This window comes from Pituophis catenifer, unplaced genomic scaffold (genome assembly GCF_029215685.1).
Source record: "Pituophis catenifer annectens isolate HBS135680 unplaced genomic scaffold, rPitCat1.0.hap2 SCAF_2, whole genome shotgun sequence".
Classification (NCBI taxonomy): domain Eukaryota; kingdom Metazoa; phylum Chordata; class Lepidosauria; order Squamata; family Colubridae; genus Pituophis; species Pituophis catenifer.
The window spans coordinates 156,240,576-156,259,387 of NW_027256882.1; the positions used below are offsets into that span (position 1 = coordinate 156,240,576).

The following is an 18,812-nucleotide window of genomic DNA, read 5'->3' on the forward strand; positions in this document are numbered from 1 at the left end:
TCCATGTTCCTTGTGAGAGGCTGCTGACATTTAGATGGATCTCCTTCAAAGAAAGGACTACAATAAGATAGAAGTGGGATGATCAAGTAGGATAACAACATGATCAAAATCTCTTTTTTTGCAGTAGTTTTCCTCTAGTGCTGGCAAGAAACTACATATAGCATTTCCTTTTTTGTTGTTGTTGATAACTGCACTAATTGTGATGCAGGTGAGAACAGAATTGTTGTTTCTAAGATTGGGCATTTTGTACAGGATATTGAGATTGAGATTGGGAAGATAAGAGAAAACTTAATTTGGAGACAGGACACATTTTCTTTGCTCCTTGGTTCATCAACCTAAAGTTCAAGTGTTCAAAACCATTAGGGAAAGGCCTGATCTGTAACAGAGTCCAAACTAAATTCTACCTTGTTTTTATAGGTCAAATTGTTTGGGATGTTGATGGTTCCAAGTTTGTAAAATTAAGATGGAATAAATAGCGGCAGTAGAAATTTCAAAATCAATCTTTAACAAGCTATGGGAATCCCAGGCACTGCAGGAAAACAAGAACAATTAAGGACTTTGATCAGGTGTTAATATCTTGGCAGCCTTGCCATTTAAAGTTTGAAGTTATTTAGGTAAACAGATGGTTACCTCAGTCCTTTAACTTTCATAAGGAAAATCTTGAAATATGCTAGGTTTTGTTTTTTTTTTAACCTGGAACACATTCATAGAATGTTTGCCTATTTCTTTCAGGCTACGACAGGTAGTCCTCGACTTACGACCACAATTGAGCCCAAAATTTGTGTTGTTAAGTGAGACATTCGTTAAGTGAGTTTTGCTCACTCATTTTATGACCTTTCTTGCCACAGTTGTTAAGTGAATCACTGCAGTTAGGTTAGTAACCGGGTTGTTAAGGGAATCTGGCTTCCCCGTTGATTTTGCTTGTCAAAAGGTGACAAAAGATCACATGACACTGCAACAGTCATGAATCACATCCCAAGCATCTGAATTTTGATCACAGGTCCATGATGATGCTGCAACGGTCATAAGTGTGAAAAATAGCCATAAGTCCCTTTTTTCAGTGCCATTGTAACTTCGAACGGTCACTAAATGAACAGTTGTAAGACAAGGACTACCTGTATTGGCTTAATGCTTTAGTTCTTATCTCCCACATTGAGAGAGAACCAGTATAAAATTCAGGGGCTCCTCCTGGCCCTTCTGTGTTCATTTTGCATTTTTTATTCGTTTGCTTTGTTCGTTTTCCTTTTTCCCCTCATTAAAACACTTGATCGTGTGCAATGTTTGGCCCTCTTTATTCTCTGAAATGACATTAACCAAGGAGATGGGATAGCTATCTTGAGCATCTGCAAATTTACAGCTGGGTTTGCATCATAATGCCTCATTATTGTTTTAGCAGCATGGCTTTTCTGGATGCACAAAGGTTTACCTTTACCCTTGTCTCTTGTGTTGGCAGAACTATTTTTAATTTCAGACAAACACATAGGAATCTTTTCTGCCGAGTACGTGGTGAGGCTTTTCATGGCGTACCTTGTATTGCCTAGGAAGTAGTCTCTTACATGTATGACTGTCACTTTGCATGTCCAGAAAATTTTAAAAATTGAACAGTACCCCAAATTTCATCAAGGAAGGAAAAACAAAGCAAAAGATGTAGAAATAAACTTAGAACCAAACCTGTTAACTATGTGAGGAGAAGAAAACTACCACCACTCACTCGCATGAGTCAAGAAATGCAATTTACTCCCAACTTTCAAGATCGTGACTATTTAATAGCTGTTCTCTTTTCAGTAGAGAGGAATATCAGGGATAGAAAGGAAGGAGGACATCTTGTATCTCTCTCTAATAGCCCCATGAAGAAATAGCGCATCAGAAATATTGGTCTTCCTTTTAACAACGGCCCCAAACTCTTTCCTTCCCCATTTGTGCTTCCCTGCTTCGGTAAATAAAAGTTTAGAACTACGATCAAGAGGGAGGTTCACAGAGGTGGGCGGCATATGGTTTGCCCCAGCACCGAAAATGTGCATGTGCACCTTCCGTGCATTTGCGCGGCCTTCTACGCATGTGCTTTGCTCGTGCGCCTGCTTGCACACATGCGAACGGCTTAAAAATGCAGCTAAATAGGACGGCATAGCGCCAGGGTTCACCCAAACCAGTCCGAACCGGTTGAATCCCACCCCTGGAGGTTCAAGGCCAAGGACTTGGTTTGTATTAAATTTAAAGTAACAATTTGTCCAGATGTTAATAAAAGTCCGCCATATTTGTAAAGGTACCTAATGGAGACCAGACCATTTCTGGGACAAGAGCCCTAGAATATCATTTTAGCACATCTGGTAGTCAGTAGATCAGGGAAAGCTTACAAGATCCTCCCTTTTTATGGCACCTTTAAGATCCCTTTTCTGCCAAATCAATTCATGAGAGTTTCTAAATTAGAGCACAGATGGACCTTTTATATCTCTCCAATATCTAACAGTAGATTTTTCTCCTTCTCCCTACCCTTGTCTTCCCTTAGAGATGCCCTGTATCCAAACGCAATATGGGACCTCGCTTCAGAACGGAGGATCCTGCGAGCGCTACCCAGCAGACCTCTTGACCCCTGAGTTTGGCAAACCCACCATGGACCTGGTCAATACCGAGATCTCTGCTGCCACTACTACTCTGCCCAGCTTCAGCACCTTCATGGACAATTATACAGGCGAATTTGACGCTTTCCTTTATCAGATTCCAGCTGCGAACCCCAATACTGCATCCTTCAAGCTGGAAGATTTCCAAGTATATGGTTGTTATCCTGGTCCTTTCAGCAGCCAGTTGGATGAGACCATGTCCTCGAGCGGCTCAGACTATTACGGCAGTCCATGCTCAGTCCCTTCTCCTTCCACGCCAAGTTTCCAGACTTCCCAAGGTCCAACTTGGGAGAACTCCTTTGGAAGCTATTCCCCCACTCATACCTATGAGGGCATGAGGCCTTGGGTGGCAGCAGCAGAGCCTCCAAAAAGTAGTTCTACTCAACCATCTTATTTTTCCTTTGGCCTTTCGGCTCACAGCCCTGGAATCCCACCCCAGAGTCCCCTGAAGATGCACCCGACGGCCCACCAGCACTTGGTGGATGGAGAAGTCTTTTCACTCCCGCAAACCTCCTCTTCGGTCCATTTTTCTCCTTTGCCACTCAGCCAGGCCTCCCCAGGCGTAGATAGTTCTGGCCTGATGGACAATTCCCTCTCTCCAACAAAGACACGCAGCCCTGGATCAAATGAAGGGCGCTGTGCTGTGTGTGGGGACAACGCTTCATGCCAACATTATGGCGTCCGGACCTGTGAGGGCTGCAAGGGCTTTTTCAAGGTAAGAGGAATGCGTTATTTCAAAGTAGAGCAGGAACTTGATTCTGAAACTTCTAGTTCTATTAAAACAGCTTTCTCCAGCCAATGGTATTCCAGTCAGCCCGAACCAGCAACTCACCGAATTTCCTAACCAGCATGGCTTCTTTCCTATGATAGCTGAGAAGCTGTATTCTCAACCAATTTGGAGGGCATGAGGTTGGGATTGACTGGCGGAAGACAATCCCAGCATTCTGCATGTCCTTAAACTCCAGCAAAGAATGCCGGGATTCGAAGACCTCTTTTTCCAGGGAGGGAAAGGAAAAGCCTTTGCTATGTGTTGACTGCCACAGGGATGACTCATCAGACCTTTCTCTGACTGCTTTCTAAATAAAGGAGGTCATTGTAAGCACTCTCTTCCCCTCATAAGGGTAGGTGGCAGGGGGAAAAAATTCTTCCAGTGGGAGGCTGTAGAAGAGCTCTGGCAAGCCCTAAATCCATATCAATCCTTCTGTGTCTTTCGGAGGCTACCCTTATTTCATCTGGAAACTGTTGAGACCCAAAGCAGCCAAGAATCAGTAGCTCCTTGGTGCACACACAGAATTCCTTCCCAATAGTCCTTGTAGATTGCTGTAAAAATGGGGGTGGGAAAGCTAAAAACAAAATTATAAAAGGAGCTGTAGCCCAATGGATTTGGCAGGCACCATGTTGGGAAAAGGCTACTCTGCAAAAATCACCAGGAAAAGCAGTAGAGTCTTCAGGGAAGGGATGGAAAATGGGGGAACCGCTGAAGATACATGAGGAAGAATTGAAATGTCTGGTTCACAGCTCTGAAAAAAACAGTGTAAGAAAATGAGGTTATGAATTATAGGAATTGTAATTGGACATACCTGTAGCATGTCAGGAGGGAGGAGGCCGATACGTTGGGTGGTTTGGCATCCCAAAGGTGGTCACTGCTCTTCTGAACGCAGAGATTTGGGAAGGCCACAAAAGCAGAAAGGGAGACAGGTCTGTAACCAGTGTGGAATAGAGAGGAGAACACAGTCAAATAGGCATACCTGAAATTAGCCTAGTATACAGCTTCTCTGAATATACCACTGTTTACTGAGTGGGAACTTAGGCCAGGAAAGTCTTCAATACAGAATTGACTGGGAAATCCTGAGGACTGCACTAGGGGTGGGTTTCACTTACCTTTGCTACCGGATTGTGCACCCAGCACTTCTACGCATGCATGGAAGCTTCTGCACATGTGCAGATCATATTTGATAATGTCCGGGCGGGTGGGCGGAGCCTCCTGCCATTGCTGCTACCAGTTCGCCTGAACCAGGGCGAACCAGTAGCAACCCACCACTGGACTGCACATCCGACACGTCTGGAGGAGAGCAAGTTGAGGAAGGACATCTTGCAAAACCTTCTTCGAGTGTTCTCTCTCAGCAGGGATTCTCTTCATTATAAATCTTAGGCCTTCTGCAAACTTTGGGGGTTCTCCACAACTGCAGATATCTGCATCCTCATATCTCTTTTGGCTAATGCAAAAACTACCATTCAGGGGATGAGCTTACTTTTGGATGTTATAAGGTAGCCAGTAAACAAGCTAAGTTTACAGCTTTCCAGTTGTTGCTGAAGTACAGACTTCAGCAGCTGCAGCCAGCAGGACCCTCCAAACTGGAAGTTGGCAACATCCAGAAGGCTGCAAATTAACTACTGCCATGTCTTTTTCTTTTTTCTTCTTTTTAACAACAACATGTAAGGAAAAGCTTGAAATAACAGTTTTCACTCCCACTCCTTTTCATACTTGAAGCCCCACAGCGTAGTTCTCCTGTCTAATCTCAGCCTGACGAAGGCTGGGCTTTAAGTAAAGACCTTTCTCCCTTGGGACGTCCCTTCTGAATATACACCAGTGCAACATGCAATGTGCATTCCTCACATTGGGTTACTTTGAGCAACCGCTAATGTGCTCTCCTGGGCAGGCGCTTCTGGCAAGGAGGCCTCTCGACAGCACACATTTCCGTCTCTTGAATTCTCCCTTGCATTGTGGTTTGGCAGCGATAGGAAATGGAGGGCGTTCCCTGCCTTTGTGGAGAATAGCGGTACTTGCAAGAGAAAGGCCTTTCTCTTTTCTCTGGGAAGGGCTCTTTGTGTGCCGACTGAGAAGAGAAGAGCTTCAAGAGCTCTTATGGAGCTCATCTAGGTGACTAAATCGGTACGTCTGGCCAGTTTGTAGCCATAAAAGCTAAGATTTTTGAAAAGCAGGCAGTGATTCTAAGGGTGCCTTGATACTGTACATTTAATGCCCCTGTGATTCACTGAACATTGATGATTATTGTGTTAGAAATCAGTAGAATTCAATGAACGGGTGGTGCATTATCACCGAAACTGCTTTATCAAAATACAGGTAGTCCTCGGCTTACAACAGTTTACTTTGTGACCATTCAAAGTTACAACAGCAGTGAAAAAAAGTGACTTATGACCATTTTCCACACCTATGACCGTTGCAGCATCCCCATGGTCACATGATCAAAATTCAGATGCTTGGCAACTGACTCGTACTTATGGCCGTTGCAGTGTCCAGGGGTGATGAGATCACCTTTTGCAACCTTCCGACAAGCAAAGTCAATGGGGAAGCCAATTGTTATTAACTTCACAACTGCAGTGGTTCACTTAACAACTGTGGCAAGAAAGGTGGTAAAATGGGGCAAAATTCACTTAACAACATAAATTTTGGGCTCAGTTGTGGTTGTAAGTCGAGGGGTACCTGTACTTCAGCTTGGTTTTACATGTGTTTTAATATTAAATGTGATTTCTTGTGTTACATAGCCTTCTTTTTCTTTGCTCATCTTTTAACCATCAGATGCATTTAGTCTGCTTGGCTGGGAATCGTAGGAGCGGTAATTCAACATATCCTACAGAGAGCCATTTTAGTGTAGATCATGCTAAATTGGCCACAAATCTCTCCTTTCTTGCAACCATAAATAAAGGTGTTAATGTCTCTGAGATATAAAGTTCTCTGCTGCAAATAACCGGTAGCTATCCCACCCAAGATCTTGGCAGAAGGAACGGGTCTGAAATCAATTTTGAATATAAGCAGTAGTATGGAATGGAATCTCCCTGAAATCATAGAGGAATGGAGATACTAACTTCTAGGTTTTTCCTTTACTGCACATGTTTTCTCCCACAAATTTCTAAGTAAGGATGGGATTCAATCCATAGTGAGACAAATGAAGGGACATCCACTTCTTCCAGTCTGGATTATGTTCTAGGGAGAAATGGCAGGGAGATGTTTCCCAATAAAACCGAGATTAGGGTTGAAGTCAGTGGTGGGTTCCTCCCAGTTCGGTCCTGTTCGGCCGAGCTGGTAGCGGTGACGATACGACATCACCGAACCGGTTCTCTCCCCCCGCCCTCCCACCCACCCCCACCCACGTTATTCTTACCTTTTATTTGGTCCCACCCCGAATCTATTGCTGCCTCCTGAGTCCCAGCTGATGCCTAGAGGGAAAAAAACTGTTTAAACTCTTGCCGCGGGGCTTCAAAGGGCCGTCCTACAGCTGATCAGTGTTAAAAGCAAACAAATGAGTCGGGTCGTAAGTGCGAGGACTGGTCATAAGTGCGAGGACCCTCCAGAAATGACTCTGACCAGGTAGCCACGCCCACCTAGTCACATGACCTCCAAGCCACACCCACAAAATAAGCCACGCCCACAGAACCAGTAGTAAAAAAATTTAGAGCCCACCCCTGATTGAAGTGAAAGAAAGTTGCTAAGACTACAAATTTAGCTAACGAGCTAAATCCCATTGAAATAAGAGATGGAAAAACAGAAATTTGAATAAAAAGTTGCAAATTCCAGGAAGAAAACCATGTATGGTTTGCTTTACTTTATAAAGTAAATAAAATTGACATGAGGTTGATTTTGATTGTTATGGTGGTGTAACAATCAGGTGATTCCTTGCAACTTGGGTATATGCTAGAAAGATGGTTAGAAGAGGGTGAAAGGAGGAATTCGTTCAGTGGTGGGATTCAAATAATTTAACAACCGGTTCTCTGCCCTAATGATTTCTTCCAACAACCAGTTTGCCGAACTGCTCAGAAAGTTTAACAACCGGTTCTCCCGAAGTGGTGCGAACTGGCTGAATCCCACCACTGAATTCGTTGCTGTGTTTTGGGGGATCTAACAGCTGCACATCTGTTTTGCAGCATGCAAATCTTAACCTAAGTGATTGACTTTGCAATCAGAATATGCCTTTTTTTTTTTTTTTTTTGATTGAATGACTTCTCTAGAACAGATAAATACATAAGGGACGAATTTCTTTGCTTCACATTTGAATATGAACTTAATTTGTAATTCCCAAGTCAATGCAATCCCAAATCAAGCCAAAACAAAGTTTATTCTGACTTTTCTAATTTTGCAGTTTGGACCAAAATGTATACAACTCTGTATAATAAGGAAATTGCACAAGTACACTACATTAGAAAAAATTGCTTTGCTTAGAAGCAGATCAAGGGTTAGTGGGTCCCTAGGGCAAAGGAACAAATGAGAATCTCTGCCAAAAGTAAACTTCATTATTAAGTTTAATACTAATATTACTAGTATGTAATATTATGAAGTCAACCAACGTTGCATCTGTTTTACTTACAAATATTAACTTACATGAAAAGTAAACTATCTCTTGCTTACTTTGCAATGTTTAATGTAAGATAACTGCCACATTTTATATACAAAACATAAATACACTTAAACATTTTATATAGCCTAGTAATTAAGAATGAGGTCTTGTTTATTTTATGGTATTTTCCAATATAATGTTGCATTAGCACTGTGGTGGTTCCAAATTTACAATGTTGAGATTTTTCTCTTATCATGACATTAGCTTAATCTTCATGCTTCTTTAGGAATAATTCTTCCATACACTGGCTGCAAACATTCAGGTGACCAAGAGATGGTGGCAGAGACACAGGTTCTATCTCTCTGTGTTGCCATCTAGTGGCTGTTAGGAAGTTGCCAAAACTGGATCTATTGAAAAACAGGACTTCTGCTAGGCTTCCAATCCATTTGAAATACAGTGAGAGCTATTGCTAATTGAAATGTCTTCAAATACTAGTAGCTTGGGTTGGTAGTTATGTTGTTGGTTGAGCTCAAACCAACAACATAGCTATTGCTAATGTTTTGTTTGCTTGGTCTGCACAGATAGAAGGATTTTTAAAAGCTTTCTGTCCTGTACAGTGCACCATCTACACAATGTGTACAGTCTTCTGACTCTTGCACTTGATCTGTAACTTGCAGATATAATTGCAATCTTTGTGCCCATTTTAAAGTTTCTTCCATATTTAATTTAGGAAGGTTTAGAGTTCTTTGTCTTTTCTTGTCAGTGGAGGCTTCGGCACTGGAAAAATCTCTCTGATACCTTGATCTTGCCATCTCTGCTTGCAGCCTGTTTCTAGGCTGGGTTTCCCAGCCAACGCTAGGCCCAGACAGGTCTCTTTATTCTTCGTTACTAGGCAACGGTGGGAGCAGGTCTAGCCTCTGAGGCGTCTTGGGCATAGTTGGGCTGGCACCAGGGAGACACGGGTCCTAACCTACCCTCAGCCATGCAAGTTCACTGGGTAATTTGAAGTCAGTCCCTCTTTCTCAGCCCAACCAACCTCACAAGATTGTGGTTGTTGGGGAAAAATAGGAGGAGAGAATGCTATGCACATAAAGACATTAGTTCTCCAAGGAAAGAACAGCCCTCACTCAGTCTCAAAAACAAAGAAGAAATGGAAGAAGAAATGCAGGCTCTCCAACTTTCTAGGCATTTCTGCATTCCCAACACTTACCTTGATTGCCCTGCCTTTGGTTAAATGTTGCTGACCAAGGAAGTGACATTTTACTGTATTATCGACACATGTCCACGATCCCACTATGACCGTGTTATCCTTCTCTGAATGACCTACTGCCAAGACTTATAAATAACCCCAAAGTAAAGAAACTTGAATGCAGGAATGCTTAGAAACATGTGTGTACATTTCCACGTAGATTTTTTAAAAAATAAAATGCCAAGGTGGAATGAACAAATTTGGAAAAAATTAGAAACTGGGAAAACGATAGAGGTTTAATGCCTATGGATGAATAAAGAGCTGTCTTCTGAAGAATTTGGCTTCCCTTGCATCTCTATCAATTGAATGGAAAGAGGACTTTACAGATGTATCACTGCTTTTCCAAAATACTTGAAAGTATTTTGTATTATTCGGATTCCTGAATCATCTGTACAGTGATTTTAGGTGCACTAAGGCTGTCATACATGTAACATCACAAAAAGAATTGTCACCTCAGATAAAATGTTTTCCTCTCTTGACTCTGGGTGCATGTGTGGGTGTGTGATTTACGGTATGTAGATACCATAATCCAATAATGCAAAGAGGTGGGTAATGTTGGACCCTCCAGATGTTGAACCACTGTTTCTAACAAACCTTCACAATTACCAATGCAGGCTGGAGCTGCTGGAAGTTCTGTTAAAGCAGAAACATTTTGCATTCTTTCTTAGCAGAGGTGATGGGTTGAAATTCTTGCTTCAATTTCTGCAACATTAGAATATTATTACCTGCAAATGGAGATATGCAGGTCTAGCTGCGCATTGCACTTAGATGGAACATTTTGGTCATACTTACGACGTGAGAAACCAAGGTTGTAAAAATGTTGCAAGAAATCTATCTCTGGTTAAGACTTCTTAGTTTCTCTGTCACCAAGGTTGAAATGCCCTTTATTTATAACGGTGTAATCTTGTGTTCTCTCTCATAGCGCACAGTACAGAAGAATGCCAAATATATCTGCTTAGCCAACAAAGATTGCCCTGTGGACAAGCGGCGGAGAAACCGGTGCCAGTTTTGTCGGTTCCAGAAGTGCCTTGCTGTGGGAATGGTCAAAGAAGGTGAGGCATGTTCCTTCTTGTTCACTAGCCTTCTTCATCCTAAGGTCCTCTGAAATCCAGGTTGGGGAGGCATTTTAATAGTTGAGCTTCCACATGCCTGTAAGGTTCCAGGTTAAAGAGGGCTGCAAGAGCCTGGAATTCGATATTTGGCTCCCAGAGCAAATTAAATATTTGCAAGAGGAACTGGCTGAAAAGGAGGAGGAGGAGAAGGAGATTTCAGATTTGTTACGCAATTCATTTGCCTGATCCAGCACCTGTAATTGCAAAGGAGGGCTTAAAACCTCTTTGTAGCCTTAGGATGGGCTGAAATGGTTGAAAACATCCACTCTTCAACAATGACTTATCAGTACGGGCAGTTGCCTGGCTTTTTGTGCTAAGCCAAACAACATAAACTGTATTATGTACAATATCAGGGTGGGGGTTTCAGTCCAGGAGGGTTAGTACCTTGTTTTGGCCGTTAATACCTTCATATTTAGAATTGAGCTATTCAGAGCCTTGTGACAGGAGGCAATCAATGGAAGTGAACATCACACATTGCACTATGGATTTTTCTAAGATTGAAAATTTAGTGAAAGGAAGCTGGAGCTTCTGACCACTTCCTCTGGCTGCTCAGAGTAGTTCCTAGGATGTTAAGATTCTTTGACTAGGGTCATGCCCTGCTTAAATCCGTGGTGCGATTTGTTGAATAAATCATGCATCAAATGAAACCATAAAGCAAGATAAGCCGGAATATCAGCATTCAGATACATGCTAAGCCAAACCCAAACAAATTCAATTCTAAGAGGATGCTGCATTCTGCCCTTAATAAAAAGCCCTCATAATGTATAAAACGCCGCACAGCTCTAAACCCCATTGAATGGTGGCTAAGCTGCACGGAAGCCTAACATCATATGCCTCTGGCTGAGATTCAGTTTGTGGTCCTTGATTGTTTTTAAAAACAGAAGCAGCTGTTCCTAGATTGTGGGCTTCTCCTGGTGATAGCGCTTGCTTGCCTATAATCCTCTCCTCATCTTCCTGTTCCCCCTTCCCTTTTCCTCTTGTTTCAGTGGTGCGGACAGACAGCTTGAAAGGCCGACGTGGTCGGCTGCCCTCCAAGCCCAAACAAGCTCAAGATATTTCACCGGTCAGCCTCATCTCCTCTCTTGTGAGAGCACACATAGATTCTGTACCCAGCGCTACCAAACTTGACTATTCCAAGGTATTTCTCTACATCTTTGGAAATGCGAGATTCTGTGCCCTAGACACTAGCCTTTTGGGGGGTTGAATTTCTGAAACTGAGAAGTGAGAAAATATGCTGATAGCTTTGGACCCCAGTCCTCTTACCATCAATTGATCATAATGAATCTGGAAGCTTCTTACTTCTTTCTTACTGCTTACAATACTTACTTACTGCTTCTTACACAGAAGGCAGTGGATATTTCTTCCCCCTTTTTACTTTGCTTTTTTTTTTATAAAATGCACACTTGGTTTATTGGCCTGGCCATGTATGGCTCAGAGAAAGGCACATACCGCATGAAATATTTATGCCTGAAATGCCTCTGCCAAATTAAATTGGTAAGTGGCATCAGAAGAATGGTGGGGGATCATGCCAAGATCTCTCATCCAGTATTGTTCATATGTCCTTTTAGCCAGTGATAGGCAGTCCTGTATGGATTCATGTAATTTATATCTATTTACTTTTTAAAATTCTCTGTCACCATTTAGCTAGAAGTTTTCAGGACAATTCAGAATCCATATCTTTTTGTTTTAAAAATCATGCACATAATACTTACTTAAACCATCTAAGGTTGCAAGGTGGCAGCTGTCACTTCACTTCACAGCCATGACTTCTTTAGTTTATTTTTGGGGGACTATTATTTGAACAGATTGTTATTGTTCAGTGGCTACATTTTATGGGCTGTTTGTATACATTGGACATCCCCAACTTGGTGACATTTAGAAGAGTTGAGATTATTAGTATTTATTAATTTATAGTTCAGCACCAACCAATAAGCATTAAGACATATACAGCAATTAAGGAGAAATTTTTATATAGAAATATGAATATATTACATTAAAACAAAGCTGTGTGGGAGGAACCAGCCAATTCCTTTGGGCTAAAACTACAGATAGAAATTTTGCCACTGTCCTCCTCATATGAGGGGCTTTCAACTTTGCAATGTCAAGTCTTAATTGACATTGTTAAAAGTGAACATTTAATAGAACATGGGATATAGATTCAATTACCATATATGAACATTTACAGGTTTGATTTTTCATATCTGACCCTGATGATGGTGCAGAGAAGAAACCTATGTATAGCATGCATGACATGTTTGGATTATTGATCCCAGAATTCCTAGCTAGGAATGACTAACGATGAAGCAGATATTTTACTACACTTGATTATTGACAGTCATCTTGTAATAGCCTGACAGATAATCTAGGAGCAAACTCTTCACTTTCCAACTTATTAAATAAGCTGACATTTTTAATTCTATGTGGCCTCTCCTGCCCACCCTCTAGAGCAGGGGTGTCAAACTCACAGCCCGGCAGCCGGTTGCGTCACATGCGGCCCACCCCCACCCACCCCCAGTTTAGCGAAGGGGAAAAAAGTCACAATACATCACAATACGTCAAGCAACGTGAAGTCGCAGGTTTGACACCCCTGCTCCAGAGCACATAGTCTACAATGCCAAAGTTCTTCATGCTAGATAGCCCTGCCAGAACCAAAGAGTGCCGGAAGGGATTTTATAGGATGTACTTTGGTCACTTAGAGAATAAAGGAACTCTTCAGTGCAACTTCTAGAACGTGTCTTGCTGACCTCAAGAAAATAACTGCTTGCCGCCTCACAAGAAATGCATTGCTTCTTTTCTAAAGACTTGCTTGCTTGTGTTGTCAGTTCCAGGAATCTGTCTCTTATCAGTTTGAGAAGGAGGACTGCATGGATGTGCAGCTGTTCTATGACCTATTAACAGGCTCAATGGACGTGATCCGGAAATGGGCAGAGAAGATTCAGGGCTTCTTAGAGCTTCCAAAAGAAGACCAGGACCTGCTTTTGGAATCTGCTTTTTTGGAGCTCTTCATTCTACGGCTAGCATACAGGTATCATGTCATAGCTATGCCTTTCACTTAAATAGCAAAGCATCATGTCTGTTAGCCCCATCTGGTTCCTAACCTTTGCAATCTAGAAACAGTTCACGTGAAACCATTCAGTGGCTTTGAGTTATAACTTTGTGCAGCATCATTTTAAAATGTTACCTTAACATCAAAGGAGCACAGCAAAAAGAGGTTGGGATGCCTTTTGTGGATAAATTCCACCTGGAGGACGTCTGGTGCATTTCAACGACCCTTTTTCCAAATGCCTAGCCCAGTAGGCAAGGAAAATGGACATTGACCTCTGCAATGATGGAACCAACAGCACCAGTGGCTTGAAGGTGCTCTGAACATCAGAACAGGGAAATTGTAGTTACCATGGCCTTATGACTTTTGCATCCTCAGTACTGATCATCATTATCACTATTACTACTACTACTACTACTACTAACCCAAAGATGCTTTTTCAAGAGGCAACTGGACTTTCTGGTTTTTTGTTGAAGATGTTTTGCTTCTCATCCAAGAAGCTTCTTCAGGTTTTCGGATGAGAAGAGAAACATCTTCAAAGAAAAACCAGAAAGTCCAGTTGCCTCTTGAAAAAGCACCTTTGGGACAACCATGACCTAGATGACTGTGAATCTCTATAGACATTTACCACTACTAACATTAAAATATATGATGGCTGCCCACTCCAATTATTTCATTAATTTGATTTATACTCCTCATAGCTAGTGAGTATTTTTTTATTTATTTATTTAGATTTATATGCCGCCCTTCTCCGGAGACTCAGGGCGGCTTACAATGCGTTAAGCAATAGCCTTCATCCTTTTGTATATTTATACAAAGTCAGCTTATTGCCTCCACAAACTGGGTCCTCAATTTACCTACCTTAGAAAGGATGGAAGGCTGAGTCAACCTTGAGCCTTGGCGAGATTCGAGCCTGCAGTAATTGCAGGCAGCTGGTCTTAATAACCAGCTTAATAACAGGGTGCCTTAGACCACTGTACTACCAAGGTATTTGCCATGGACAATGATGCCAGTAAGAATGAACTCACTCTCCTGGTTCAGTAAAATAGAGAACTTCTGGGCAGGGATTTTTAAAAGGATTTTTTTAAAGTGATGTTGCTTTTATCCTATGCTTGTATAATTAACATTTCAGGATATTTAAAATAGAAAGAGAGAGAGTGTGTGTGTGCGCGCGTGCAGATAAATAAATCAATAGGACATTAGAGATGACATTAGAGAGACATTAGGGGCTGCAGGTATCAAAGTAAGAGCAATATTCAAAGTATAATCCTGCAAGATGAGAAAGGAAATATGTTGAGATAATAAATTGGATAGCATGTCAGACTTTGACCAGGGGACAAGGCTTAAACCGGCTTGGTGTGAAGTTTATCTTGGCTTCATGACACCTGCTTGGGTTAGCCACCTTGCAATGTAGCTGAGAGAAGAAAATAGAATATCTGTTGATGCATGCAAGAGCTATTTTTGCCGCCCTGAATTCATTCTGAGAAGCAGCAAATAAAAATGTAATTAACACAAGCAACTCTAAATGTGATAATTAGAACTAGCACAAGCCACCCATGCTTGCTTAGATTCAGTGGGCCGCCCCTTCCCAGCCACAATTGGTAAGGAAGGAAATGCTGGGCACTTAACTGTCACCTTAATCCATAGGGTCTGTGGTGATGAGTTGATTTTAGCCCTACCTGGAGAAGCCAGAGGTTGAATTTGGGATCTTCTGCATAGTTCTGCCATTACTACCATATTTCATTACAGGTGTCCGTTTCTGAGCCTCTTCTCTGACTACACAATGTTTTGTCTCTTGCAGATCCAAGCCAGAAGAAGGCAAACTTATCTTCTGTAACGGCGTTGTGCTGCATCGTATGCAGTGTGTCCGGGGTTTTGGAGAATGGATAGATTCCATCATAGAGTTTTCCCAGAACCTCCACCGCATGAACATTGATGTGCCCTCCTTCTCCTGTCTTGCAGCACTTGTCATAATTACAGGTAGGTGGACAGGAGGGCTCTTGAGAAGAACATACGGACAAGCGGACAGAGGGACACGCAAGCAGGAAATACAGCATAGAATGGAGGGTGAAGGGAATCCTAAGAAGATCAATAGAATTTTTGGCCAAGTGTGATTGGACGCACAAGGAACAACTCTGCTTGTTAGGAATATGGAAATTGAGAGATTCTAAGCTCTACAATGAGCCAGAATTGTTAGGCCTTATTGAAGGGGGCTCCAGATATGTGAAAATATCCTTAACTGGTGCCTGTAACATAGATGTCTAGGTGCTAAATAGCAACCCTCAGCATCCCTCATCATTAATCATAACTGTCTGGAGTTGCAGTTAGTAACATTAGGAGGACCAAACATTCTGTCCCTGGAATAGGATCTAGTATTAGGGGGGTCGAAAATAATCAACTTAGTCATCATAAACCATGTGGTTCAGGCAGCATTTGCTGGAGATCCCTGGAAAAAAAGATTCATAGAATCCCAACTTTTCTACACTTCTCTTTATGTGATGAAACTGATATGTCCAAAGGAAGGCCTCACATTGCTTGTTGCTGTGTTTATTTTTTGTGAAACACAAGGCAGGATTGTTCTGATGTAGCTGGTGAGACATAGATTTAGAAAAACGACACTCCCAAAGGTTGTTTTTTTTTTTTTTTCAGGAGGCAACTGGACTTTCTGATTTTTCTTTGAAGACGTTTTGCTTCTCATCCAAGAAGCTTCTTCAGCACAGAGCTCCAAGAAGCTTCTTGGATGAGAAAGTAAAACGTCTTCAAAGAAAAAACAGAAAGTCCAGTTGCCTCCTGAAAAAGCACTTTGGGAGCAACCATGACCTGGATGACTGAGAATCTCCATAGAGATAACTGAGAATGTTTCTATAAAAATCTCAGCTTCCCATTAGTTTCCACAGCACAAAGTCAGGGTTAGAGAGCTTTGTTAATACATTCCAGAAAATATATATCTAAGCGCTTTGAAATGAGACTTGATTTGATTTCTTTGAGTTGATTTCTTTAATGACTAACTTCTTCCCTGTTCCTTACCCAACTCTGATGTCTCAACTAGATCGCCATGGACTAAAGGAGCCAAAGAAGGTTGAAGACCTCCAGAACCGCATTGTCAGTTGCCTTAAGGACCACGTGACTTCCATCACCAGTGAGCAGGTACAGCCCAACTGCCTCTCAAAGTTATTGGGCAAACTTCCTGAGCTCCGCACCCTTTGCACTCAAGGCCTACAGCGCATCTTCTACTTGAAGCTAGAAGACCTGGTGCCCCCTCCTCCAATTGTGGATAAAATATTCATGGACACGCTGCCGTTCTGAGGACAAGGTGAAAGGAAGCCACCACCACCATGAACCAAATGGTGCTTTCTTTGGGGGAGAGTGGCTTTGTTTGGGTTTCTCCTCATCCTGCCTCCTACTACTACCACCGCCGTCACCGTTTATCTTCCTCGGAGGGAAAGAAAAAACTAGCAGAAAGAATGTTCTGCCATCTTCCATCCAGAGGGAAGTTTGCAGGAACATTTCCAGAGACATTTCCAGAAGAGTGTTTTAAAATGTTAGTCCAGTGGTTGGAGACTGAGAACCATAAGCACTGTACGCGCCCTTTCCCCCTCATTCCCTTGACGTTTAGAGGTTACCGGGACATTAAGAATTGCCATGTAATTCTCTCTGAACTTGGGACAACTTGGAGTTTGTATTTTTTTTTTTTTTTTACTTGTGGGGAAAGCCCTGTGTGCCTTCTCGGGTTACGTGCACAATCCCTAAACAATGCTGCCTTGTTCCAGGACCTGCCAACAGCTCTGCGTGCAATCCAGCACCCCTCTTCCATAGTGTTGCATGGAGCCACTGTCTGTGTCACGAATGGAACATTTACATTGATTTGACAGCTGAAGGCCAGCTAGAATTTTTTTTTTTTTAAAAAAAAAGGTTGCCTTCTCTTATTCGACCTTGTCATCAGCCCTGGATTACATGCCCAGGTTTGGCAAGTGAAGTTTTCCAACCCCTCGGCCTAGAAACTGCTTGCATCCTGTCCTTGGTGCAACTGGGGGTGGGGGGTAGAGTTCAGGGAGAGTTTTGCCGTAAATAAGCATATGTCCCTCCCGCCTTCCGCTTAGACAGTGGCCGTTTTGCTCTGTTGAGTAATTTCTTTGTAAAAGATGTATATAAGAAGAACCATGGGTTGGCTTGTAAATACAGAGGAAAGGAAGGCTCTTTGTCTTGAGCCACCAATAGTTGTGTATCGCTCTACACCTGCAGGACACCTTCTGTCTTTCTATGTAAATAACTTTGTATTGTAAAGTCCTCCATTTTTGACATTTATATTTGTCTATCCCTGCTTTCCAATTTCCAGTATGTGACTTTTCCAATTATTAATATATATAAATATATATATATTTAATATATTGAATAAAAAAGATTATCCAGGTTAGATGTAACTCTTAATCCCACTTGTTTATGTGCCTGATCATTTATATGCCCAGAGTAGCCCAAGTTCTGTGAAACTAGATAATTATGTGCTGGGGAAAGCATGGTTCTCATTCCCTATGCTTCAACTCCAGCATAGAAGTGAAGAGCCAGAATAGAAAGGAAAGAAAAAACAACAACCCTAAGGTCAGAGACTAACACTGTTTCCTATGGTATTTTATACTTTTATAGAAAGCAGTGATAGGGTTTTTTCTCAACCCTGTTTGGTGCTTGGGTGATCAATTTGGGGCCTTTTGCATAGAAGGTTGTCTGAGCCAAATCCAAAACCTCTAGGGAATTCCTGGAAGTTTGGCATTCGGACAAATTTGCCATCAGCAAACACATAGAAATAAATCTTATTTACACACCATTCAATAGAAATAAACCTTATTTATATGCCATTCAAAAGAGACAACACAAAGCTAAGAAGAAAATAAAAAAGTACAGAACACATTCTCTCCAGAAGCTTGTACCCAGATAAGCAGGGATTAACACCAGACAAACAGAAAACAATACCCTAATCAAGGAACTACCAAGGAGAAAAACCATACTTCCATCAATACTGACAGAGCAAACTACTGCATATAAATAGGGAGCAAACCCCATACGTACTAGCATTGATAACGTTACCAAGAAGCTTCATCATTTGCAAGCAAATAACTAAATTCAGAGAGTACCAAGGACTTCAGCAGGCTGTCTGTGCAACTCCAAACCATTTGTGATGTGACTTTCACACTAATGTTCTGCTTTCTTCAGTGCTTTCAGTTGCTGTAGGTTTCACAGATTTGCTGTAAGCCACAGTTTGTAATCATGTTTTTGAATAAGCCAAACTGATATAGCTACATACAATAAATTTTAAGATTTTAATATACAATGGCTGAGTTTGGCTTATTCTAGCTTTGCATATTCTCATTCTGGCTTTGCATAGCATATAAATCCAGCTCTTATTCACATCCATTTAATGCACATTCACTCATTTGCATATATTAGCAAGTATACAGCTTGTCTTAAGATACTGGATCTTTTCATGATTTGCTTCTATAGGAC

At 41.8% G+C, this 18,812-nt stretch overlaps 1 protein-coding gene across 3 annotated transcripts in view; it reads left to right on the forward strand.

Annotated features, from left to right (window-relative positions):
* The window catches only part of NR4A1 (nuclear receptor subfamily 4 group A member 1), a 43,014-nt gene extending 25,270 nt beyond the window's left edge, over positions 1–17,744 (forward strand). For all 3 annotated transcript variants that reach the window (XM_070937823.1, XM_070937821.1, XM_070937822.1), the window contains exons 2-7: positions 2,507–3,333; positions 10,084–10,213; positions 11,260–11,411; positions 13,096–13,298; positions 15,118–15,296; positions 16,366–17,744. In XM_070937823.1, coding sequence (XP_070793924.1) covers positions 2,509–3,333; positions 10,084–10,213; positions 11,260–11,411; positions 13,096–13,298; positions 15,118–15,296; positions 16,366–16,622 — 1,746 coding nt within the window. In that variant the 5' untranslated portion in view covers positions 2,507–2,508 and the 3' untranslated portion in view covers positions 16,623–17,744. The remainder of the gene's footprint in view (positions 1–2,506; positions 3,334–10,083; positions 10,214–11,259; positions 11,412–13,095; positions 13,299–15,117; positions 15,297–16,365) is intronic.
* Positions 17,745–18,812: the final 1,068 nt, after the last annotated feature.